At 55.9% G+C, this 24368-nt stretch overlaps 1 protein-coding gene across 1 annotated transcript in view; it reads left to right on the forward strand.

Moving 5' to 3' along the window:
• Nucleotides 1-10314: 10314 nt before the first annotated feature.
• The window catches only part of BCR (BCR activator of RhoGEF and GTPase), a 110090-nt gene continuing 96036 nt past the window's right edge, over nt 10315-24368 (forward strand). The window contains exon 1 of the mRNA XM_054592822.1: nt 10315-11665. Coding sequence (XP_054448797.1) covers nt 10354-11665 — 1312 coding nt within the window. The 5' untranslated portion in view covers nt 10315-10353. The remainder of the gene's footprint in view (nt 11666-24368) is intronic.

A 24368-nucleotide genomic window follows, 5' to 3' on the forward strand; every position in this document is an offset into this window, starting at 1 on the left:
GCCCAACTTGTGGGGGCCCTCTGGTGATACCTGGAAAGACAGTCTCACCTGCAGTGTCACGAGCCCACCCTGGCCTCGAGAGGCCTCAGACTGCGGACAGAGGACATGAGCCCCATGGCCCACATCCCTTGCCCTCGGCACATGTCAGCAGTCCGCCCAGACGCCCTTTCTCAGCTTCCCTGAGTTGGCCTCCAGATCCTTCTGATCTCAGCGGCCCAGGTATGCAGGACTTGTCAGAGTCGGAACGTGAGGGATCACTCGCCTGCCTTCCCTGCCTGGGACTTTTATGCTTGCAACAGGACTCGCAGTTCGGTCTCCCTGTCGACGGTCGCTCTGCCACAGTCTCGCAGGGTCCCTGGGTGGCCTTGCCTCTCTGGAGGAGGATGGGTGAGAGGAACTCTTTGGGCCCTTCTGGTTGAGGGTCCATCTCCGGCTCCTCGATCCCCAGGGTTCTGCCGTCTGGTCAGTGGGAAAGGACCAACAGAGCAGGCCACTCATACTCCACTGGCCCACCTGGACAATGAATTTCTCCAACTGAGCTGCAGGAAAACGGCTGCCCAGCTGCCCCAGGGGTAACTCACTGCGACTTCCTTGAGCACGGCCCTGCCCTGCTCTGCCACCAGCAGTGCTCCCCAGTCTCTGCTGGGCTAGTGCCCACTGTTGCCTTCACGACCGCTCTCTCCACCAGCCCGGGAACGAGAAAGTGCTGGGCACTTGGCTCTCAGGACCTTTGCGATGGCATCCGCATGTCCTTGGAGGACACCAGAGGCCCTCCAGAGTCTAGTGTGCTCCTGTCTCCACCACCCATCCTGGGCACCCAGACAGGCAGGAACAGCCCGGGCCCCATCCAGCTCCTGCCCAGAGCGCCTCATCTCTGCACGCCCGCATGTCGCTCCTCCATGGGGGCTATTAACTGCCCCTCACCCCACCCCCCATCCCCGCAGCCCTGGGTGTATGCCCACTCATCCCTGCCCACCTTGTGCCTTGGGCGGGCAGGCACGTGGGACACCTCCCACATGCTTCTTGCAGGTGGCCAGCATTTTGCAGGCAGCCGTTCTGCTCGGCGCTGTGGCCCAGTATCCCAGACGGTGCCCGACACACCAGGGCGCTCACAGCGACTGCCACACATCAGTCGGGGAGAACACTGGCATCTTTTTCTGTTTATTCCCCCTTCGCCACATGCTTAGCTCACTCTCTTTTTTTTAAATAGGTATAAAATACTGTTTTGTATAGATCACTGTTAAAGGAATTGTGTGCTTATTGTAAAACAAAACAAGAGTACAAAGCTTTGTATACAAAGTGAAGGTTCCCCTCCAGTCGGTAGTACTTCTGGGAAGTAAGCGGTGTTCATAGTTGGTAGAATTCCTTCCAGACTGTGTCTGCATGAGTACAACCATGACTTTTGTTGGCTTGTTTAATTGGAGCAACTCCTGTCTGCGCGCGCTACCTGGCAGTGTGCGTCCTTGATGACCCGCGGGAGCCCTTTCCCCCACACCGAGCCTGCATGCCCCTTCAGCAGCCGCCTGTTTTTCTTCGTGTGGATGGACCAGAGTCCGTTTACCCTGCCCTAGACATGGGATGTTTGGTTTGAGTCAGCTTTTAGCTTTTACAGAAGGTGCTGCAATGGTCACACTTGTAGTTACAGCTTTGCACAGAGTTCCCCAAAGAGGCCTTGCTGGCCTTCCATGGACTGCTATCCCAGCTTGGCCCACTAGACACAATCTTGGGGGGCAGGCCACATTGGGGGTGTATTAGGACCAGGTTCGCAGCACACAACAAGAAGCAACACAGGATGGGAGAGCCTGGGCCGGGTGGACTGGCGCTCTCTACGGCTCTCTCACTTCGCCCCTTCAGGCCCCAGAATTGGGGGCAATAATGGTGTCCTCCTGTTACTAGCTCCTGAGCTCGGCCCACTGTCTCGTGTGCACCCACCCTCCGTTAACGGCCCTTTATTAAACTGTCTTCCCGTTGCCCATTGTGTGTGCTCAGTTTCCCACTGGTTGATATAGTGTCTCCATCAAAATCACTGCAGTGTGGTTCTGCTGATATGACAAGTCAACAAAACATTCTCTCTAAATACCTCCACATTTGCCTGTAACCTCTTATCCCTCTGCCTGATCCCCGCCGACCCTTGCCCTGCTCCTGCCCTGCTCTCTGGGTGCATACTCCCACCCTGGCATTGCGGCCCCTCCCTGGCCCACCAGCCCACCCCTGCAGGCCCCTGGGCTCCGGCCTCCATCCCTGGCCCCTTCGTGCCTGGGCTTTGGCCCTCTTCTCTGCCCAACAGCTCATTGCCCAGCTCCAGCAGGACTTTATGCATCCCCTGGAGCACTTGTTACCTCTGGGTGTAGTTGTCGGTGTCTGGGCTTCCTCTCCCACCCTCTTGTGGTTTATTTGTATGGCCCCACCATGCCCAGCCCTCCTCAGAGTCCCCAGCAGAGCCACAAAAACTCAACCCCTTCCCTCATTACACCCAGCTCCCCCGCCCCCATGTTTTAGTCCTTCCCCAGCTCCGCAGCCACGTAACAAAGACTCTTAGCAGGGTATTCACTCTCAGCCTCCAATCCTGTGCCTTGGGTGCCTGCTTGCCGTCCCAGCCCCTGTGTGGGGCCTCTGGAAGGGAGGGGAGGCCACAGATCCATTCAACTCTCATTTCAGTCTGGGGAAGGGGATAGGAGCCACTCCCAGACAAACCTCACTCTCCAGAGGGACTCTGGGCACCTTAAGCAGGGATACCTAAGGTCACCTAAGAGCTAGGAAACTGGAACTTAGAGAAGGACAGAAGATCAGTTTCAATCACATGTTCACACAGTCACATGTTCACTCATTCACACGAGTAAGAATTAGTGAAGCGAGCCCTGCCTGGCGTGGCTCAGTGGACTGAGCGTCGGCCTGTGAACTGAAAGGTCACTGGTTGACTCCCAGTCCGGGCACAGGCCTGCGTTGCGGGCCAGGTCCCCAGTTGGGGGCGTGCAAAAGGCAACCGGTCTCTGTTTCTCTCACACATCAAATGTTTCTCCCTCTTTTTCACCCTCCCTTCCACACACTCTAAAAATGAATAAATAAATAAATGAAATCTTTAAAAAAAAAAAGAACTAGTGAACTGAGGAGAGGCCCTGGGAGAGAAACAATGAGTTCCAGGCCATGGCTGCAGAGGGGACACAGCAGGGGAGCCCCCCGAAGCAGTGGCGCACAGCTCAGAGCGGCCTCCTCTGCTGAGGGAGAGGGGCTCCTGGGGATGAAGTGGAGATGGGCTGGCGCACCGCCACCCAGGAAGCCCGAGGCTTTGGCCACTGCCCTGAGACAAGACACCCGCCCGGCAGCTCCAGAACCACTCTGCCATCTGCTCCGGCCTCCCAACGTCACTTTCCATATGTCGGGCCTTCCCCTGAGGGAAGTTGATGGGCAGACAGGCGCTGTGGCTGTCACACCGCCTCCTTCCCAGCAGAGCGGATCCTTCCTGACTCCACCCCCCGCTCCGGATACCTCCCCAGCATTCAGGGCCACCAGCCACCTGTCTGAGCCTGCGCGCCAGGCGACGATGGGAGCTGCCGGTCTGGTGTGCAGGCCCTTCAAACAGCTTGCTTCCCTCTCAGATCTCCGGGGAAGCAAAGTGGCCCCAGGGCTCCCTCGTCCCCCACAGGGGAGAGGTGCCCCCTGGCCTGAGCATGCTCTGGGCCTCTGACCCCTGGAAACCATAACCTGGAGCATCTCACTGGCCATGACTTCAGGAACAAGCTCATCTTGCCCCTGCCCCTCTGCTCTCGTGGAGACTGGAAGGCAGCCAGAATACTCCCCTGGGTCTCCCGGACTGTAAGGCCCTCATCAATAATTGATTCTGCAGAAAGTAGGTGGAGTTACAGCCGCGGGGGCCTGGCGAGTAAGGCCCGCACCCTCGCTCATTTGGAGCCCTTTGCCAAGGAAGTTCCGAGGACACCTCTGCTCCCCACGCTGGGCTGGAGACAGGGGGCCCAGCGGGGGTGCTCAGCCAGGCGCTGCCGGCACGGCGCAGGCAAGCAGGGCTACAGAGCAGGGGCATTAATTGCCCCAGTTTTCAGACCTTGCCCGCAGCTCCCCGGGGCTGACAGATGATGGATGGTGGATGACAGGTGACAGATGGGGGTCATGTGGCCACCTCCCCTTGAAGGGAACCCTCCTTTGGCCTCCAGCCCCCAAAGTGGGTGGGGATGAGGGTACAGACAGTGCAGGGAAAGACCAAGAAAAAGCCTAGGCTTTTCAATGGGCCTCAGGTTATAATGGGCCACGTCCGATAATCACAGTGGTCAGAAACCGCGCTTCGGTCGGCTGTGCTCAGGTCTGAGCCCCTTCCCTGCCTCCTGCCCAGATGATGGTCCTGAGGGTGGAAGGAAGTCACATCCACGGAGCCTCTAGCCCCTGGCTGGGCGGCTGGTGAGAGCTGGGTGGCTGTGAGCCCTGCAGGCTGTGTGACTCTGGAGGGCCACTGTGCCACCCACACAGTGCCTGCGTGCCTTTGCATGAATTGGGAAAAGGCATCCTTGCCGCTCCCCGAAAAGTCAAACATAGAATCGCTATATGACCCAGAAGTGCCATTCCCAGGTGTATTTCCCCAAAGAAATAAAAACAGGGAGCCAAACAAGTACATGTGCACACATGCTCAGAGCAGCATTAGTCACACCCAGCGAATGTCCAACAAAAGAATGGGTAAGCAGAATGTGGTAAATCCATGCAATGGAATATTATTCAGCCTTAAGAGGAAATGAAGTACCGAAGCATGCTACAACATGATGAACCCCGAAAACAGCATACTAAGTAAAAGAAGACAGTCCCAAACAGCGACATACTGTAAGATTAAATGAAATACTCAGAACAGGTAAAGTAATAGAAACAAAAAGATGATCAGTGGTTGCCAGGGACGGGGGGGCCCGGGGGTGGTGGATAGGAAGCAGCTGCTTGACGGATTTGAGGTTTCCTTTCGGGACAATGAAAATATTTTTGAACTATGTACTAGTTATGATTTCACAATGTTGTGAATTTCCAAAATGCCTCTGAATTGCTTACTTTAAAATGGTTAATTTTATGTTAGATGAATTTCACCTCACTTTTAAAAAGGTACTCATTGCTCAAGGGATTTGCTGTCCACCCATTAGAAAACTGTTGCAAACTGATTTCATAAGAGCAAGACACCTTTTCACAGTCGCTGCCACCACCAGGATTCCCGTCGGCCAGCTCTCGGCTGGGAACGGTGTCCCCATCGATGTGTGCCCTGGTGCGGTGCCTGTCCTGTCCAGCTGAAGCCGGCAGCCTGCTCAGGAAGCTCCCCAGCAGGGCAGAGGTGGTCCGTCCATTTTACCATGAACAAATGGGCATTTGAAGAAAAAGACAGTCCCTTCCTGGTTTCATACCAGTGGGGCCTCCTGACGTCGGAATAACAGAAGGAACCCAAGGTCTCAAGCCTGCCCTAAGCTGAAGAGCTGGGTGGCCGAAAGCAGGTCTTCATCCGTGCGGTGGGGGTCGATCCCTGGGCTAGTGGGAGGATGGAAGAAGATGCTAGAAAAATGTTCATCCTTACCCCTCAGTGAGCAGGACCAAGGCCTGCTTAACGTATCCTCAGAGATTTTTGTTTTTAATATAACAGCTTTTTTTTGAGATATAATTCACATACCATACAATTCACCCATTTCAAGTACACAACTGAACGGCTTTCAGTATCATCACAAGGTTAAACAACCACCACCTCTCTCTAGCTCTGGAACATTTTCGAGAAGAAATTCGGTGACCATTAGCGGTCGCTCCTCATTCCTCCCATCCCCCTGTTCCTAGATGACCACCAACATACTATCTATTTCTATAGATTTGTCCATTATGAACATTTCATGTAAATGGAAACATACACATGACCTTTTATGGCTGGCTTGTTTCGCTTACTATAATTTTTTCAGGACTCCTCTATGTTGTAGCATGTATCTGCACTGCATTCCTTTTCATGGCCAAATAATATTCCATTGTATGCATGTACCACTTTCCGTTTATCCATTCTTCTGCTGATGGATGCTTGGGTTTTGAGGCATTGGAGTTCTGTGTTCTGTCCAGCAGAGGACAGTACTGGGTCCCAGCCTCTCCTTCCAGCAAAGGGAAGGGGCTGTCTTGGGAAGACATTTTCTAGAAACTTGGTCTGGGCTCATGCACCACTAGGTCCACCTCTGTGGGGGGAGAGGGTGGGTGGGGTGTGTGTGTGTGTGTATTTTAAACAAATTATAGAACCATGTGACCATGCCCCAGAAAATGAAGGAAATGGAGGGGACATATCACTAATAATCCCTCTTTCCTGTCCCATATCAGTTTTTAGATAAAGAAAAAAAAAAACCCCATCTATTGGGAGAAATGAAAATGTTTGTTATCAGTTATGATGGTTTCACAGATAGGTATAGATGTCCAAATTCATCAAATCGCACACTTCAGATTACACAGTTTATTGCACATCAATTATAACCTCAATAAAACTGTAAAAAATAAAAAGTAACACCTATTTTTTAATTACAAAAGAGAGACACTTTCATTATGAAGAATTCAGAAAAGCATAAGGATGATGAAAATGTCACTCGCTGCTTGGAGACAGCTGTGGAGCCCCTTGTGAAGTCCCCTCACCTGTTGAAGCCTTTGGAAGGCTCCCCTGGGGCCAGCACTCAGGACCCACCCGCCTCCAGCGTGCTCAGCCGGGATCCCGCGTGCTCAGCCAGGATCTCTCCGCCGGCTCCCTGGGGCCAGACCCAGGGTCCTTCCGCCAGAGGCCCCAGCAGCCATAGCACAAACCCTGTCCTCCTCACTGAGTCTGCACTGCTCTGTCACTTCCCTGGGTCCCGGTCACTTCCCTGGCCTTCTCAGTCTCTCTGCCTCCGCTTCCCTCCTAGCCCAGCCTCTGCCCTCCCACAGACACTAGCTGTTCTCTAACAACACTCCCATCCCCGTCTCGGGTGTTGACGGCTTCTGAGCACCCCACACTCACCTTCCTTCTCCGCCTGACTCCTCCCTGTGGGTGGGCTATGGGCGCCTGAAGCCTCACGTGGGCACCCTGCTTCCCGGTCACAGTCAACCATCCACTGTCCGTCCTGTAGCCAGTCCTTCCTCTCCCCACAACCAATCCACCTACAAGTCCGGAACAGACCCTTCTCTCCATCGCCTTGCTGCTACCCTCGCCTGGGTCGCCCATGTCCACCCCCCACCTGGACCAGCACCAGTGCTTGCCCTTCTCCCTCCCCCCCCCCACACACAGCAAATCCGAGCAAGTCACTCTCCTGCTCAGGGCAGCTGCTGTGGCTGCTTGAACTTAAACTCATTAAAGTTAAATCAAATTAAAAATTCAATTCAGTTGCAGCAGCCACATTTTAGGTGCTCAGGGGTCACATGGGAAAGCTAATGGCTGCTGTATTATTCAGCGCGGAATACAGAACATGCCCATCGTGCTGGAAACTTCTATCTGATGGTGCAGGCTGAGAACCTTCCAGGGGCTTTTCCTTGCCTTTCGAATAAAACTCAAACTTCTTACAAGCCTGGAAGGCCCTGCCTTGCCTCTAATGTCACCTCCTGCCACCCGCACCAGCCTTGTCACCTCATCTAGGTGTTCCTTAAACACACCTAGAACTGTGAACTCTTCCTGCCTTTGCCTTCCTGGTCCTCATCCTCAGGACCAACTCAGATGTCACCTCTCCCGGCAAGCCTTCCCCAGGCCCCTTCCGCCCCCTGGTCCCCTGCATGCAGCTCACACCTCTGTCACGACCTGGCTCCACCTGCCTTACCCATTCCTCCGCTCAACATGTGCACCTGTCTCCCTAGGCTGTGTGCTCCTGCGGGCCGCACACGACAGATTCCTCATTCTCCAGTACTGGCTAAGGACCTACTATGTGCTGAGCACTGGGGGGGTCATGGGTAACAAGACAGACAAATCTTTGTACTCGGGAGTTTAGATCTAGCTGGTGACAGACAGCGAATGGGGATTCACAGAGTGTTGTCTGGACCCCACCTCCTTTGTCCTCAGGAGGGATGGATCAGGGCGGCTTTGCAGGAAAAAGATCAGAGACCCAGAGCGGGAGTGCTTTTGAGAAGGGGCTGAGGATGGGAGGCGTGTCCTTGGGGTCAGAGGAAGCTGTTCCACGGGGAGATAGCCACTATCTTGTTGTGTCTCTCTCTGGCAGGAGAGCAGAGTCTGCAAACCCAAACTACAGACCTTCAGGGTTTGTGAACTAAGTTTGCTTATGTCTACAATATTCAGGGAGAAAGGAACACCTCACCGATAAAGGAAGTGCCCTCCCCCAAGTAGCTTTTCTTTCCCAGGCGGTAATTATCATGTCCCTGATGAGCTCACAATTCCCCTGTAAACTGAGGGGCCCTGTCCGAGAGGGAAGAAACAGTTTGTGGTTTGGGGCTTCTCTCTGCCACCCGTCAGGGAACAGGGTTCTGGAGGCCTGAGTTCTAAGCTTGCCTGACCCATTTGCTGGGAGACCTGAGCAGGCCATCCGATGAAGGCAGCTAATATTGATCATGAGCCGCCATGTGCCATGCCCTGGGAGGTCAGGATTTATTATACCCATTTTATTGGACTCATTTTAAAGAATAGGTCACTGGATGCAAGCACTGTTGGGATTCCATGCTCGCTTTGTCCAGCCATACAGGCAGGTAAGTGGAGAGGCCTGCAGAGGGCAGCAGTGAGCTGTGCCTGGAAGTATCTGGAAGTCGTACCCCGGGGTTTTTTCAGTGACTCTGCCAGGACACCAACATTAACAAGCAATGGAAAGAAAGCCACAAGCCGATTTATTGAAGTGTGTTTCACGTTTGTCACATCTGAGTGCTTTACATACAGTGCACACAGCATTTTACATATGGGGACAAAACAGGCTCAGAGAACGGAAGGGAACTGCTAGGACGCAGGTCACAAATCCTGGAGTGGGGAGACCTGGCTCTGGGGTCTGTTCTTCTGGATTAGGCATTAGGGCATCTCACCGGGGTGGCTCTAGATCTGGGAAGAGAGCAAGACAATCCCTCACATCCACACAGGGACAACAGCCCTCCGAGGCAGGTATCCTTGTTCTCATTTCAACACCCAGTTCTCTGGTTGGCAAATCCTGTTTCCTTTTCTCCTCACCCAGCAGGCTGGTTTGGCTGTTTTCATTTTGCCTCATCAGGCTCCCTACACTGTGCTCCCCGCTGTGTGCCTAAGCTCTCTGGGCGTCCCTGGGGTAGGAGAAAAGGTTCCGCTTCGCTACTCTCCTGCGTTGTCCTGTCTTCAGCCCAGCTCTGCTGGTCACAGTGGAGGCTGGCACATACCTTAGAGGGAAACTAAACAGGTAAGCTTTGAGTCAGGCAATTCAGGAAAAAATACACTGGCTTCTGGAGCTCAGGAGAGACAGGGGAATAAACACCTGGAAAAGGGTGGCAGGAAGGGACATGTGGGTGTTGAGTGACCTGGGGGAGAAATTCCTATTGATTATCTCTGTGTAAATCCCATGTGGCAGTTGCTTCATCACCCACCCCAGGTCCACAGCGTTGGAGGCCGACTGGCACTCACGGGCTGCTGGCACTGGCGGCCCAGCCCAGCCTTCCTGCCTGGCTCCCAGCTCCCGGCTGATGATGAGTGGCACTGGGCGTGGGATCCAGGTGTTCCCGTCCCAGGAATGCAGAAGGGCCTCTGCGTTGGACTGCAGGGTTCGCAGCCCGAGCCTGAGTTTCCAACCAAGCGCGGGGACAACGCGGGGGGTGGGCAGTGGTTCGGGGGCGGAGGGCGACCTCCCGGCAGTCCCCCGTGTCCGCCCCTCCCCGGGAGCCTGCGGCGCGGTCCCTTTAAGAGGCCCGCCCGGCTCCGTCAGCCGCTGCCGCCACCGCCCCCCGGCCCTCCCCTTCCTGCGGCGCCGATTGCGGGCCGGGCGGGAGTGTGGCCAGAGCTGTCCGGGCCGAGCGCAGCGCCTGGGGAGGCGGTGGCAGTACAGACGCGGGCGGCGCGGCAGCGAGAGGAGAGGAGCGCGCAGGCGGCAGCCATGGACTAGCGGCGCCCGGCCGAGTGGAGGGCAGCTCCGGTCCCGCCCCGCGCGGAGCAGCCCCGCACACAATAGCAAAGCGCGCAGCTCGCGCCCCGCGCCCCCCACCCCCCCTCGCGCGCGTCCGCCCCCAGTAGCGCCCCGCCCCGCGCCACCGGGGAGCTGAGCAGCCGCCTCACCTGCCGCCCGGGCGGGGGCGGGCATTGTTCGCCCGCTGCCGCCGCCACCGCTGCGCGGGGCCATGGGGGCCGCCGGGCGCCCCGGCCCGGGCCTGGCGAGGCCGCCGCGCCGCCGCTGAGGCGGGCCCCGCGCGCACCCGGGCGGCGCAGGTGAGACCGACCGCGCCATGGTGGACCCAGTGGGTTTCGCCGAGGCGTGGAAGGCGCAGTTCCCGGACTCGGAGCCGCCGCGCATGGAGCTGCGCTCGGTGGGCGACATCGAGCAGGAGCTGGAGCGCTGCAAGGCCTCCATCCGGCGCCTGGAGCAGGAGGTGAACCAGGAGCGCTTCCGCATGATCTACCTGCAGACGCTGCTGGCCAAGGAGAAGAAAAGCTACGACCGGCAGCGCTGGGGCTTCCGGCGCGCGGCGCAGCCCCCCGACGGTGCCGCTGAGCCCAGTGCGCCAGCTCCTCGTCCACCGCCCGCGCCCGCCGACGGCGCCGACCCTCAGCCCGTCGAAGAGCCCGAGGCCCGACCCGACGGTGAGGGATCCCCGAGCAAGGCCAGGCCGACGGCCGCCCGTAGGCCCGGGGCTGCCGCACCCGCCGACCGGGATGACCGGGGGCCTCCCACCAGCGTGGCGGCTCTTAGGTCCAACTTCGAGAGGATCCGCAAGGGCCAAGGCCAGCCCGGGACGGCCGACGCCGAGAAGCCCTTTTACGTGAACGTCGAGTTTCACCACGAGCGCGGCCTGGTGAAGGTCAACGACAAAGAGGTGTCAGACCGGATCAGCTCCCTGGGCAGCCAGGCTATGCAGATGGAACGAAAGAAGTCCCAGCACGGCGCGGGTCCGGGCCTGGGAGATGCGCCCAGGCCCTCTTATCGGGGGCGCTCCTCGGAGAGCAGCTGCGGCCTCGACGGCGACTATGAAGACGCTGAACTGAACCCCCGCTTCCTGAAGGACAACCTGATCAACACCAATGGCGGCAGCAGGCCCCCTTGGCCTCCCCTGGAGTACCAGCCCTACCAGAGTATCTACGTCGGGGGCATGATGGTGGAAGGGGAGGGCAAGGGCCCGCTCCTGCGCAGCCAGAGCACCTCGGAGCAAGAGAAGCGCCTTACCTGGCCCCGCCGGTCCTACTCCCCCCGGAGCTTTGAGGACAGCGGAGGCGGCTATACCCCGGACTGCAGCTCCAATGAGAACCTCACCTCCAGCGAGGAGGACTTCTCCTCGGGCCAGTCCAGCCGTGTGTCCCCGAGCCCCACCACCTACCGCATGTTCCGGGACAAGAGCCGCTCGCCCTCCCAGAACTCGCAGCAGTCCTTCGACAGCAGCAGCCCCCCGACGCCACAGTGCCAGAAGCGGCACCGACAGTGCCAGGTGGTGGTGTCAGAGGCCACCATCGTGGGAGTCCGCAAGACTGGGCAGATCTGGCCCAGTGATGGGGACAGCTTGTCTAGCAGGCTGCCTCAGGATGGCACCTTCCATGGAGATGCAGGTGGGTACCTCCACCAACTTATGTGGGCACACCTGCACCCTGGCTGGAAACCATTGAGACAGGAGGAAGGAATAGAAAAGGGGCTGTTGGAGGGAGAGGAGCAGGGAGATAATTTTTGGAGTGAATTTCTGATACTGTTGTGGACGGGACGGATTCATGCTGATCCTGTGCCGGGAGAAACTCCATCCCGGCCTTCCTCCTGAAGGCAGGTTCCCAGTGTTTGGAATGAAATTGGGTTGGGCGGGGTGGTGTGTGGCAAGGTAGGCCGCCTGTTCCTTTGGTTCTAAAGTGTGTGCTGCTTGCGACTTGGGACCAGGGCGGTCATCTCCTTGTTCTCTGCTCCCTCCATGCCATGCGGCGGGGATAGTATAAACAGGGGTCATCTCTGCCATCTGTGTCAGATGGTTTTGTCAAGCATTGATCTGTGTCTTGGGCAGTCCTCGTCCTTCCTGTCCTGAAAGAGTTATATGACACGTTTGGGGAACTCAAGATGTGCTAGGTGCTCCCAGGCCATGGCAGTGTCAGGTGTGCTTGCTGGCCAGCAGCAGGTGAAAATACGAACTAGAATGAAGTGAGGTGCCCTGACTGGTGTGGCACAGTGGATTGGGTGTCATCCCACAAAACGAAGTGTCGCCAGTTTGATTCCTTGTCAGGGCGCGTGCCTGGGTTGAGGGTTTGGTCCCCTGTTGGGGTGCACGTGAGAGGCAACCAAGCGATGTTTCTCTCTCTCATCGAAGATGTCTCTCCCTCTCTTTAAAAATAACAATTTTTTTTTAAGAAAGAAGGAAGTGGGGTGACAGGTAGTTGTGACTCAGTGGGCCACTGAAAGGCAGCGGGGGTGTAGGTTTTACCCAGAGCTGAAGCAGAGCCACACCTGCTCTGATCTGCCTGGCTCTGGTGGGGGAGTTCACCCGTCAGTACTCACCCACAGGCTGCTCGCTGCATCTCACCCCAGCTCCCTTTTCTGATCCCTCCTTGGGTTCCCACCTCCTCATAATCCCGAGGATGAGTGCCCACTGATACTCATTTTAGGCTCCCAACCTGTGGTCTAGCTCTGACCCTAAGAGTAAACCTGTGGGGCTGTGTATATAACTTCTGTGCTGTATATAGAGAGCATCGGTGTTGGGGTGATGGGAATGGGTTTTGAGGTCCAGGCCCGGTCTATAACTGGTGTAAGGAGAGGGAGGTTGGGTGGGTGTGGGGTTTGGGTGGGACAGGGTGCGGTGTGAGGCTGGCAGGAATCTCCTGGAGTCCTGGTCCCTGTTGGGCAGATCCAGTTTTCCACTTCATCGATTTTCCTTTTTCTGCTGATGGAGTTGTCTGTGCTTCGTTCGTCAGAATCCTCTTGAAACAAGTGGGCTATTTTTGGCTCTGTGAGCCGCCTTTTTGTGACCAGCAACTCTGTCCTGTTTGTTTTAGGTACATCCAGTAGATGATTTTCCATCTGCAGCTGGGGGTGGCTGCAGCATGCGGCTCTGACCTGTGGCCTGGCCCAGCCCTCTCCCCTAAGTCCTTCGTCGGGGGTGGAAGGCTGTAGTATTTAGAAACCTGCTTTGCAGGCCCATCAGCTCGTCCAGGGTCTGGAGGAGTGCCCTGTGGTCACTGGGCACCAGCCTTGTCTGGCCAGCTGTCGGCCGAGCGAGCCAGCTTGAGCTGGCCCTGAGCGCTGTGGTGCGGAAGGACATTATGAACAAAGAAGAAAATTTCAGACCTGCAATCTGAAATGACGTCCCCTTGTTGTGGGGAAATCTGAGTTTCCAGAAAGCGGGCTTCCCTACAAGTCCTCCCCCACTCTCATCAGCTTCCCCGGCCTACCTCTGAGACCCTGGCCCAGTAAATGGCTGAGGAGTTAATTTTACAACTTGGGCTTCACTTTCTAGGACTTTCTGGATCCTTCTCTGTGTCCTCAAGGTGCCGCATTCTCTCCCCTGGTAGGTTTTTAAGCTCCTGGTTGTTTTTAGCTCTGGGAGCCTTTAAACTCTGCACCTAGTATTCTCCTTGGGGGATTGTGGCTGGCAGGGAAGTGGGGATCCCGCTCCGCCTCAGCCGTCTGTCTCTGTCCCAACTGTTCACTGATGTTCTTTAGCTCCTGGCCATGGAGCTTGCTGGCCAGGGCTGTGCTCTGGAAAGGGACGATGAGGAATATGACAGAGTAGGGAGGGGGTGGAAGTCACCCTAATTCTCTGCAGCAGCAGACACAGAGACCTGGATCCAGTAGCCTCAGAATCCTTTTGGATGAGTGAGTCTTCATATTTCTGAGCTGAGGTGCCCTGGTATTTGAAAGAAGGAGCTGAAATGACCACAAGCCACTGTGTGCCAGGCATGGTGACAGCATGCTCCCTGCAGGGTCCCTCTTGGGCTCTTACATCACCCTGAGATGGTTCTGCCCAGCTACAAATAAGGGTGCAACCAGGAAATGGCAGAGCTGAGGTTTTGGGCCCATGTGGAAATGCAGAGCTGTTCCTTCTAGAATGTAAGGGCCTTAGGGTGATCTTCCTACCGCCCTACCTGCGCCCGAAAAGCATGACTGGGTTGGTCGAGGGGGTGGGTCAACAACAGCTGTGAGTTCTGTATACACGCCCCTCCCTTTGTACTGAGTGGTCCACACAGAAGGAGAGTGTGTGGTCCTGGCCATCTGGGAGCTCACAAGTTAACAGGAGAAAGGAACACACACATCACTGAAGTGTCCGGAGTGAGAGACCAGGGCAGCTTCCGCGAGCAGCAGGCCTGGGGAGCAGCCCTGCCCGTCAGCACAAGTCTAGCAGCAGAGGGGGAGGGAGCGAAGGCCCCGGGGGCACCCATTTCTGCCCTCTGTGACTCTGGACTGTGTGCTTTTTTTGTGGTAAAATATACGTAACAAAATTCACCTCTGGAACCCGCTCTGGCCATTTGTGCTCGCCCACGCCGGTGGGACTGAGCACACTCACGTTAGTGTGCTGCCACCCCACTGCCCGTCACTGGAGCAGAGCGCTCTTCACCCTGCAAAACTGGAAAACTCCGCACCCCTTGAAGAGCAGCGCCCCATCTCCACACCCTCAGCCCCGGCAACAACCACTCTACTTTCTGTTTCCATGATTTGACTGTTCTTGGTACTTTGTGTAAGTGGAATGACACAGTATTTGTGTCCCTGTGTTTGGCATAATGTGCCCAGGTTTTTCATCTGTGGTAGCCAAGACTGCGTTTTAAAGGCAGGGTCCCTGGCTCATCCCGGTCTCCTGGGGAGCCTCAGTCAGAGCCAGACACACAGCGCATGCTGGAAGGTCCCTTTGTCCCTTCCCAGCTCCGGGGTGAGGACTGGGGAAGTGGGAAGGTGAGCTCGTCTTTGGGAACCGTCTTCTCAGCTGCACCTGTCTCTTCCTGATTCCATCCCTGCCCTTTAACTTCCCCCCTGGAGGAACTGGCAAGCCCTGTCATGAGAGAGGAGGCCACTGGACTCAAGGACCTTTCCTTTTTTAGTCCTTTCTTAGTTGGAGGAATTCTAAATCTGAACGCCCAGCCCCGCATGCCCCTCCGCCCTTTCCGAGTGTCCGTTGTGAGATGTGGCCCCCAGATCTCGTGTTTCTTGCGAGTTGCTGCTGTATGTTTTCACGTTTATTAAGCAGTTCAATTTGCCCTTTGGGTTCTGGTGACGTGCTGTCACCAGAATGATTACGGCTTTGTTTTTCCCTTGGATGATTGAATGGACCAGTGACCAGTCAGAGTGAGTAACTGTGGGGCAGGGAAAGGTCACCGAAGGCCTCGTGCTGGCTCCGTCATCTCTTTAGACCAGAGCCTGTGGTCACCTCTAAATTGAGTACAGGCTCCACTCCATGAGCAGAGGGAGAGTGGACAGAACTGGGCAGAGTCTTGAGGGCACTTAAGTCATCAACAGGGTGGAAACGAAGCCTAGATCGAATTTTATAAGCGTGTCCTGGCTCGGGCAGGGTCACTTTCCTGTTTTGGGAACAGAATGAAGCATTCCAGAACCTTTCAGTAAAGAAGGATTTGCGTGGGTCCAGGGGAACATGCCCTCCCCATTTCTCCCTGTTACCTCATTTTTTGCTTCAGTAGCCAGCCCCCACCCCTGGCGGGGAGTCCTATGGCCCACAGGGCCCATGTGTGTGACCGCTGTCCCCACCAGGGCAAAGATTCTCGGTGAGCCAAACGCTGGGGCCCACCCAGGAGGGGACACAGCAGTGCCTGAGGCCCGGTGCAGCTTGACCCGGTGGTCCGAGAGGGCTCCGTGGTCACGGTGCAAGGGCGGGCATCTTCAAGCAAAACAATAGGCTTGAGTTTTGGCTGAGGCTCCTTTTTAGATCAAGGCTGGGGGAGGAGGAACCCCGTCGGGGTTCTTGACCCTGACTGGAGTACAGTTCCTGTGGCTCATGTAGGGTATTTTCCTTCGAAAAAGATGTAGTGATCGTAAGTCAGCTATGTTATTTAGGAAACGTGTGATGGGCTGTTTTATCGTGGTAAAATATACATCGTGAAATGTGCCATTTTTAGACTTCGTTACGGGCACGGCTCTGTGGCATGAGGTACCTTCCGGTCAGCGTGCCACTGTGCCACTCTCTGTCGCCAGGACTCCTGTCACTCCACCCAGAAACCTGGTCCCCACTAAGCAACAGCTCACCTTCCCTGCCCAGCCGCTGGCAGCCACCATGCTGCTGTCTTCATGAGTTTGCCTATCCTGGGTACCCCGTATAAGTGGGATTATGTATTTCTCCCTCGGTGTCTAGCTTATTTCACTCACGTAGGGCTTTTGAAGTTGGGAGCAGCATCCTTGCCCTTAACTCCCCATCTCTGGTCCTTAATCGGTACGTTCTCTTTAGGAAAACACCTGTTAGTGACAGCGCTGTTCCCTTGGCTTTCACACCCAGGTTTTGAAGTGTCCCCATATGTTAGTTTGCTAGGACTTCCATCACAAAGTATCACAGACTGGGTGGCTTAAACAGCAGAAATGTATTTTCTTAGTTCTGGAGGCTGGAAGTCCAAGATCAAGGTGCTGTCCATCCTCTTACTGCATCTTCACTGGTCGGCCCTGTGTGCACACGCAAACTTGGTGTCTCTCAACGTGTCTAAGCTTCCTTTCCCTCTCCTCTCCTCCCTCACCTGAGGATATGTTTATTGATTTGAGAGAGAGAGAGAAACATCCATCAATTGCCTCCCATACGTATCCTGATGGGGGGATTGAATCTGCAATCTTTTGGTTCATAGGATGGTGCTCCAGCGACCTGGGCCTTCCGGCCAGGGCTAAGTCTCCTTTACTTTAAGTTGACTAGACGGGTTGAAGTAGAGCCCACCCTAACAACCAGCCGCATTCTGACTTGATGGCCTCTGTAAAGACCCTGTCTCCAGATACAGTCACACGCTAAGATCCCGGGGGTCGGGACTTCAGCATATGAGTTGGGAGCGGGTGGGGGGACCATAACTCAGCCTGCAGCACTCTGCCTCATTGGGCAGCAGAGGAAGGGGCTGCCGGGACAGAGACGGTGCTTGCACTGGCCCCCCAGCCGTGTTTAGAAGGGTTTGCACCGAGCGCTGTGGGGTGGGGCCTGGAGAGCACCGCGGGGCGAAGGGGACGCGTGCTCGTGCTTCTGGCGCTGCCGTCCCTGCCCTCATCTGAAAAGGTAGGGGCTGGCCTCCGTCACTGCTGAGATCCTTTATTTCAATTCTTTAAATTTTAAAATTATTAAGACAACTTTTTAATGCATATTTTTTTTATCCTGGTTATACCTACCTTTCCATTACAAAGGAACCACCTCTCCCCCATTCATGCAGTCAGAGGTATTGAGCATCTGTTGTGTGACAGGCGCTGTCTTTGAGGAAATTCCCTGTTGCCTTTGGTTTTATTCATGGATTGATGGGAAGGCTCATCTCCAAGGGCCTTCTCCTGTAAAAACTAACACAGAAAATGAAACCTTTGTCGTGTTCTAGCATCTTCCCTCATCGCGTATCTTCCTCTAACTAGATTTACAGCTATGTCCTATTAATCCTGTGTCTATGCGACTTGCCTCTTCTGGGTGGTCGAGCCGTGTTCCACGGGATGTGCCGCATGTTAGGCCCTTAACAGTGTTGGATGTGACAGTGGTGATCTGAGCCCACGAGGTCTGTGTCCTCGGTGCTGTGTTTGTGAGTCAAAGATGGAGTGAGACCCCCCTCTCTGAGGCTGCTGTTTACTCAGACCCTTCCCAGTTCTGGCCCAACCCCTCTAACCCCATGTGATGAGTGGTGGTGGATTTTCGGGGGCCAGTGATGCAGAGTGAGGGAGCTTGCTGGCTTTGCACATTATCTGGAGATTATTTTTTCCTCTTTGCTGAGGCTTGGGCTTCCCTGCTAAACCTTAGGGAGCGTCTTGAGTCCTCAGACGGGGGCCTCCTAATTAGTGTCTTGGATTCTATTGCTCACCTCTGCGACCTTGCAAAATGACTGTGCACAGCGGTGGTGGCTGGGGCCCAAGGAAGACGCGGCTGGTGGGTTCACAGACGCAATTGCTGAGGTCTGGGGTGGGGAGACTGCAACGCCCCTCCTGTGTAGTGGGGACGCTGTTCCATGTGCCCTCGAAACATTCTTGTGAGGTGGCTGGAGCAAGATTATTGTCATAATTATATGCCATCGGCTTATTGGGTCCGAGGGGGTGTGGGACAAACACACAGGCCCAAAATAACCCGCCCCTGGTAGGCGGCCAGCGCAGGGGCTGGGGCTGGCCCCTCTCCTCAGAGTGTGGGGTGAGTCCATCCCCGGAAAGCAGGCGCAGAGCAGCCCCCCAGAAGTGGAGGGGACCTTGACCAGTTGTTTTGCAAACATGTTTGGGGACCTGCTGTGTCAGACAGGAATGGTGCTGAGTGTCAGGAGACAGGCCTCCTAGCAGGTCATTTTCAGTCTGGTAGGGAGACAGCCACGTAAGCCTGTAAATAAACCCGTAAACCTACAAGCTCTGATAGGAATCTCCTGGCCTTGGCCTTGGCCTTCGGGTAGGTCCACAAAGGTGTCAGCCATCCAGGGATGTTAGTTGTCTCTTATTTGGCGAATCTGCCAGAGAAAGGAATTTCCTGACTTCCCATACGTCCTCCTGGGGCACTTTGCTAAGACCCCCCAGCAAGCTGTGTGGTGCGGAGCCCCAGAAGACAGGTGTGTTGGGAGGGCACTGCCCTTTATCCTCCCCTTGCGTCTACCAGTCAAGGGCTGGGGGGACAAGGTCGGTGCATGCTGGTCCTGCTCGGCTGTGAGCAGGTTCTGGGGATGCTGGGGGACAATGCCTGGTTGGGGAGATGTGACAGAGTAGGTCTGTTGACTCCAGAAGAGCTTTTGAAGGTTTGCTTCATCTTAAATGCCTGACTGCTCCGTTTTAGAAAATGCTGCTGGGGTCAACTGGTAAGCCAGTAGAACAGGGAGAGATTTTTCTGCATGTAACATACACATACAACCTTGCATGTAACATGGTGAACATTCTAGAGGTCACCACCTAGAAGAAACACATATCCACCTGGGCCGGGGAAAGAACACAGACTTTGAAGGGAGTAGATCTGGACTTGCTCAGGTGCCAGCATGTGGCCTTGTGCAGGGATTTAATTGTCAGCTGCAGAGGACACCCGTGCCTTGGGAGGCCTTGTGAGAGTGTGGATACTCAGGGTGGGTTGTTGGGGGGTGGGGGCGGGGGAGGATCTAGCCTCCTGTCTAGTCTCTCAGAGTCTCCCTTCGGGCATCTAATGTCAGTTGATTGAATACCACTTAGCAAGAGATTTTAAAGGAGAAATGCATAATTCAGTAGATTCACCCTCTTGACTCAGAGAGTGTCCAGTATGAGCTCCGGGGGGGCGATGAGGGGTCTGCTGTGGCCTTCATACCCCTCTGTCCCTCTCATAGTGTGTCCTCCGGGGCTGAATGGAGTTCTCACATCTTAAAGGTACGGTATGTGTTTTTCTGCATGGTAGTCCCAGTGAAAGCCAGCTACTTCATCTGGTGTGAAGTTCCGTCAGCCGAGGGTATCTGGGGCTGTGCACTGTGCTGAGGCCACGCTCACCCCCTGAGGGGTACCATGGGGTCCTCTTGCAGGATTCTTGGACTGCTTGGCCTGTGCTTTTTGAGGGTCTTGGGAGCTAGGAGCTGGAGGACGACAGAGATCTTTTGATTTTTCTCGCAGAGCCCCACCCCAAGTTTGTAGAGGGAAGACTTGGGACGACTTTTTTCTCATTTTTAGTGATTGTGAGGCCTTAAGAGAGGAAGTAAAAACCACAGACTTTCTTATTTTAATAGGAAACAAAGAAGGAAGACAGGAAGCTCTGAAAATTACTAATGCTTTGGCATATCCATGCTCCATCTGCAGATTTCCAAGGAGTTTGCACAGCAGGGCATGTTGCCCCCTATGCAGCGTGGGGAGGACACAGGAGAGGTGGGCTTGGCTCTGGCACGGTGTCCCTGAGGTGCTGGGGAAGGGTACACCAGGGCCGGCCAGGAGCCAGCCCCTCTGTGGTGTAGACCAAGAGGCTGTGAGGGCCACAGGGCCTTTTGGCTCCCAGTCCACAGTGACCGCTGCCATCCTCTGCCCCCAGCCACGCCCAGCCCCCACTTCCTGAGGGGCTGGAACAGCTGGATCTGGCACAGACCTAGGGGGTAGGCGTGGCTCTGTCTCCTTTTCTCCCCACCCCCTTTCTGAGAGCTCCAGAAAACCTTTTGCTGGGAGTCCCAGAAGCAAGTGCAGGCCCCATCCTGCCTGGTGCCTGGGTTGTTCGTGGACAGGCAGGATTCTCCGCTGTCTGCCCTGCAGCTGTGTCCTCCGTGAGGGTGGTGTTCTCTAAACAGCTTTGCTGAGATAGAGTTCACACTGTAGAATTCAGTCATTTAACGTGTACAGTTCAGTGTTTCTTGGTATATTCAGAGTTAGGCAACCGTTACTTCTAATTTCAGAACATTTCATCACCTCAGAAGGAAACTCGGCCCTGGCCGGGTGCTCGGTTGGTCAGGACGCTGCCCTAACGTGCCAAGGTTGCGGACACATGCAAGAAGCAGCCAATGGATGCATCAATAAGTGGAACAAGAAATTGAGATTTCTCTCTCTCACTATCTTCCTTCTTCTCTCTCTCTAAAAATCAATAAGTAAAAAAAATTTTTTAAAGGTTTAGAAAAGGAACTCTGCTGCTTCAGCCCTGACCCCCTCGCTCCCCCAGCCCTTGGCACGTGCTGCTCTACTTCTGCGTCTGTAGATTTGCCTTCTCTGGACGTTTCGCATGGATGGAATCATGCAGCATGTGGCCTTTGGGTCTGGCGTTCACCTGGAGTGAGGTTTCCAGAGCTCGTCCTTGTAGCATGTGTCAGGACCTCATTCCTTTTTGTGGCCGAATATTATTCCCGAGGGTCTTCTCCCATACAGATTGCGGAGCCCTGGTCATTCTTGGGCGCTCTCTGCTGGCTCTTGGGGTCCTCAGCAGGCCTGTCCTTGGGCCCTGGGGCCTTGAGGGCTGTGGGTGGGGCAGTGGCGTGCTGGAGGGCAAACAGGGGGCTGGGGCCATGGAGCTTATTTCAGCCCCCGCCTGGGGGACCCACCTTTCGGCCTGTGCCTCAGACGTTGTGGCCTGAAACTTACTTAACATGCGCTTTCTTCATTTAAAAAAGTTGCCATTTTCAAATTTCCACAAAATGTAGAAAGATGAGAACGACGCATGTCCTACTCATCAGCCACTTTCCGCAGCACGAGGCTCCCATGGAGCCTGCCTGACTCTTTCTCTTATTTTCATTGGTGGTTTTTTACATTGTGGAACAAACTGCACAGAACATAGGATTTACCATGTTAACCAGTCTTAGGTGTAGGATTCAGTAGCATTAACTATTCAGTGTTTCTTAAGAGGCAGGTGATGGGAAAACATGGGCCTGTGCTTTAGGACAGGTTGTCCCTGCTAATATCCCAGGACCCACAAAGATGGTTCAGACTCAGCCCTTAACTGGGGTGGGGGAGCCTGCGGACCAGGGTTCCCCCCTGCAGGGACGAGAAGGCACCTGAAATGCCATTAACGTGGGGCAGAGCTCGAGGCTCCGCAGAGCCACGGAGTGAGTGTGCGGGAAGGGAAGCGTCACATCTGTCCTGTGGCTTAGGGGACAGAGAAGAAGGTTATGTTCCAGGTGGAGTCTGGAGTGGGCAAGAGCTCAGAGGCTGGGAAGTTTCAGTATGCCCAAGAAATAGCAGAATCTGTTTAGAGAATTGGCATAAAATGTGGGTGGCGGGAGGAGGCGAAGCGGGATAGGAGGGTTGGGGTGATGCTGTGTAGGACCCAGAAGCCAGGCTGAGGAAGGGTTGTGTTTCCATGGACAGCGACAGGGAGCCGCTGAAGGTTGCTGAGCGGGGGTGAGGGTGCCTTTGGAGCTCGGCCTCAGGAAGGTGCGTCGGGCCGCGGCACGTGAGATGGCCTGGTGGGAGTCGGGGCGCCTGGAGGCGTTGTCTGGTGTGAGGTGGGGACGGGGGAAGGCAGGGGAGCACGCTAGTGAGCTGACTGGTAGGGGTGACTGAAGAGAAGGGAGGCGAGCCTGGGGGTGGTGATGGCGCTGCTGGAGGGGCTCCAGGTGGGCGGCAGCGTGGGCCCTTGGGAGAAAGGGCTGGGTTGGGAAGGAGGACAGGAGCAGGGGAGGGGAGGGCCGGAGCAGGCCTGGGGCCTTGCATAATTGGGGGGTGTGAGAGAGGAGGCGTCTGAGACACGGAGGTGGGAGTATGGCGGGGTGTTGATGTTGCAAAAGGGCTCAAGGGAAGTGACCGCTAGGAGATTGTGTGGGGGGGAGCCTGCAGGTGGGCGGAGGAGAAACCCCGCCGTTCCGTGTGGACCGCTGCGCCCAGAGTTAGGGCAGTGGTGGGGGAGAGGGTATTTGTGGTCAGGGTTAGGACTGGGGGTCTGAGTGCTCCCCAGGTGTCCACCTGTGGGGCTCCTCCGTTCCCAGGAAAGGGCCACGTCCCCGTCTGCAGGAAGAGCAACCTAAGACAGTGACTGCCGAGGAGGTGACCGATAGGACAGGTTCCGTGGGGGTGGGTGGTCCAAGTGGGACCGCAGGGAGATGATTCAGTCACGTGTGGGCCTCATAGGGAGGTTGGTGGCCCCGGCAGAGGAGTGGCCAGGTTGTTACTGAACAGTGGCCAGGTGTGATGTAGACTTGTTGGAATCTGGTCACCAGGGCCTGGTGGGAACGTGGCGGTGTCTCAAGGGTGTTGACATGGCTCACCCTGGGGCCCAGGGGGTAGGGAGGTGAGTCAGTGGGGAGACGATTAGGAGGAGAGAGATGAAGGTGGCAGTTAGGCCAGAAGGCAGGCACAGGAGGCCTGGGATGGGGGCCCCAGAGAAGGGAGGGCCAGGGAGTGTGCCATGTGGCTAGCACAAAGGGAAGTGGTGGGCAAGGGGGCTGAGAGGGGGCCGTGGGAGTGGGGCCCGCACAGCTGGAGGCACAGGGTAGGTGGAGAGGAGCGCAGTGACTAGCCGTGTGCTCATGGGGTGTCGGGGCGGAGCCTGGCTTCGGGGCCCGTGGAGTTGTGGTAATGGCCTGAGTTCTAAGAGTGCTGTGCACTTGGGTGGGCCCGGTAGGGAGGCCCTGAGACCGACATCGAGTCGCGGAGCAGTCACATGGGCCTGTCCTCATCCTCCGAAGCAGCTGGTGAGCCGCTGTTACGGCCCTAAAAAGTCTGGGCTGTGATTATTAACATAAGTCTGGTTTCCTCTCCTGTGGCGCCTCTGTAGCGGCCAGATGGTCTGAGCCCCCGGAGCAGACTCATCTCCGTGGAAGGGCGAGCACAGCCCCAGAAAGGGCCATACGAGGCTCTAAGAAGAGGCGTGTGGGGCTCCAGAAAGGGGTGTGTGAGCAAGTGTGGGAGACTCGGTCCCAGCATGCCTTTATCATCTTCCCGCTTCCCAGCCCTGTGAGTGCCGCGCTTGCTTATTTATCCCTGCAGAGTCTGCGTGTCGGGCTCTGGGAGCTCTGGCAAGGAAGTCCAGGAAGGCTGATGGGCTGAGACCCGGCCCACGGGCCGTCGGGGTGAGGCACTTTGTTCTGGCTGCCCAGGAAGTGTGGGGCTTTCTTGTGGGAGTGTCCTCCCTGTTGGGCTGGGTGGCCAGGTCCCCAGAAAGCCAGCGAGGGGCCAGCTGTCTAATTTGCAGGTGCAAGCTGTCACAGTCAGCTGTGGGGTGCAGTCGGCAGGGACATGGCCACCAGAACCAGAGTACCCTGGCTGGTTGCCCCATGACTTAGGGGATATATCTGGAAGGAGAATGGAAAATGGATGTTTCTTTTTCTCTCCTTTCTCCCTGGCCCACAAAGCCCTGAGCTCCCTCAGGTATGTGAATTAATCAGAGTCATTTCTAAGGGAGGAGGGTCACTTTATGTTTATGGGACTCGGAGACGGGACATGACAGGGCATGACTGTTAATAAGACCTTGGACATCAAAGGCCGAGGCGGGACTTTCTCGTGGGGATAGCATGGTGTGAGCCCAGACACCCACGCCAGCCCCGTGCTCAGGCTCTGGGGTGTGCAGACCAGCCAGGAACAGTGAGTCAGGACCCACAGACTGTCGTTGGCTGTTCCCTGTTAGAGCTATTTTGTTTTGAAGTTTTACAGGGGCTTCTTAAAAATGTTGGGCTGGTCTGTGGCTCACTTGGGAAAGGCCTGGGGGTTTTCATCTGACGGGGGCTGCCCATGGGTCAGTGGGACAGCACGTGACATCAGGAGCCCAAGTCTTGCCTGCTATCCATGGAA

The sequence above is a fragment of the Pteronotus mesoamericanus genome, unplaced genomic scaffold (assembly GCF_021234165.1).
Source record: "Pteronotus mesoamericanus isolate MK-2021 breed Mesoamerican mustached bat unplaced genomic scaffold, CSHL_Meso_final scaffold_371, whole genome shotgun sequence".
NCBI lineage: Eukaryota > Metazoa > Chordata > Mammalia > Chiroptera > Mormoopidae > Pteronotus > Pteronotus mesoamericanus.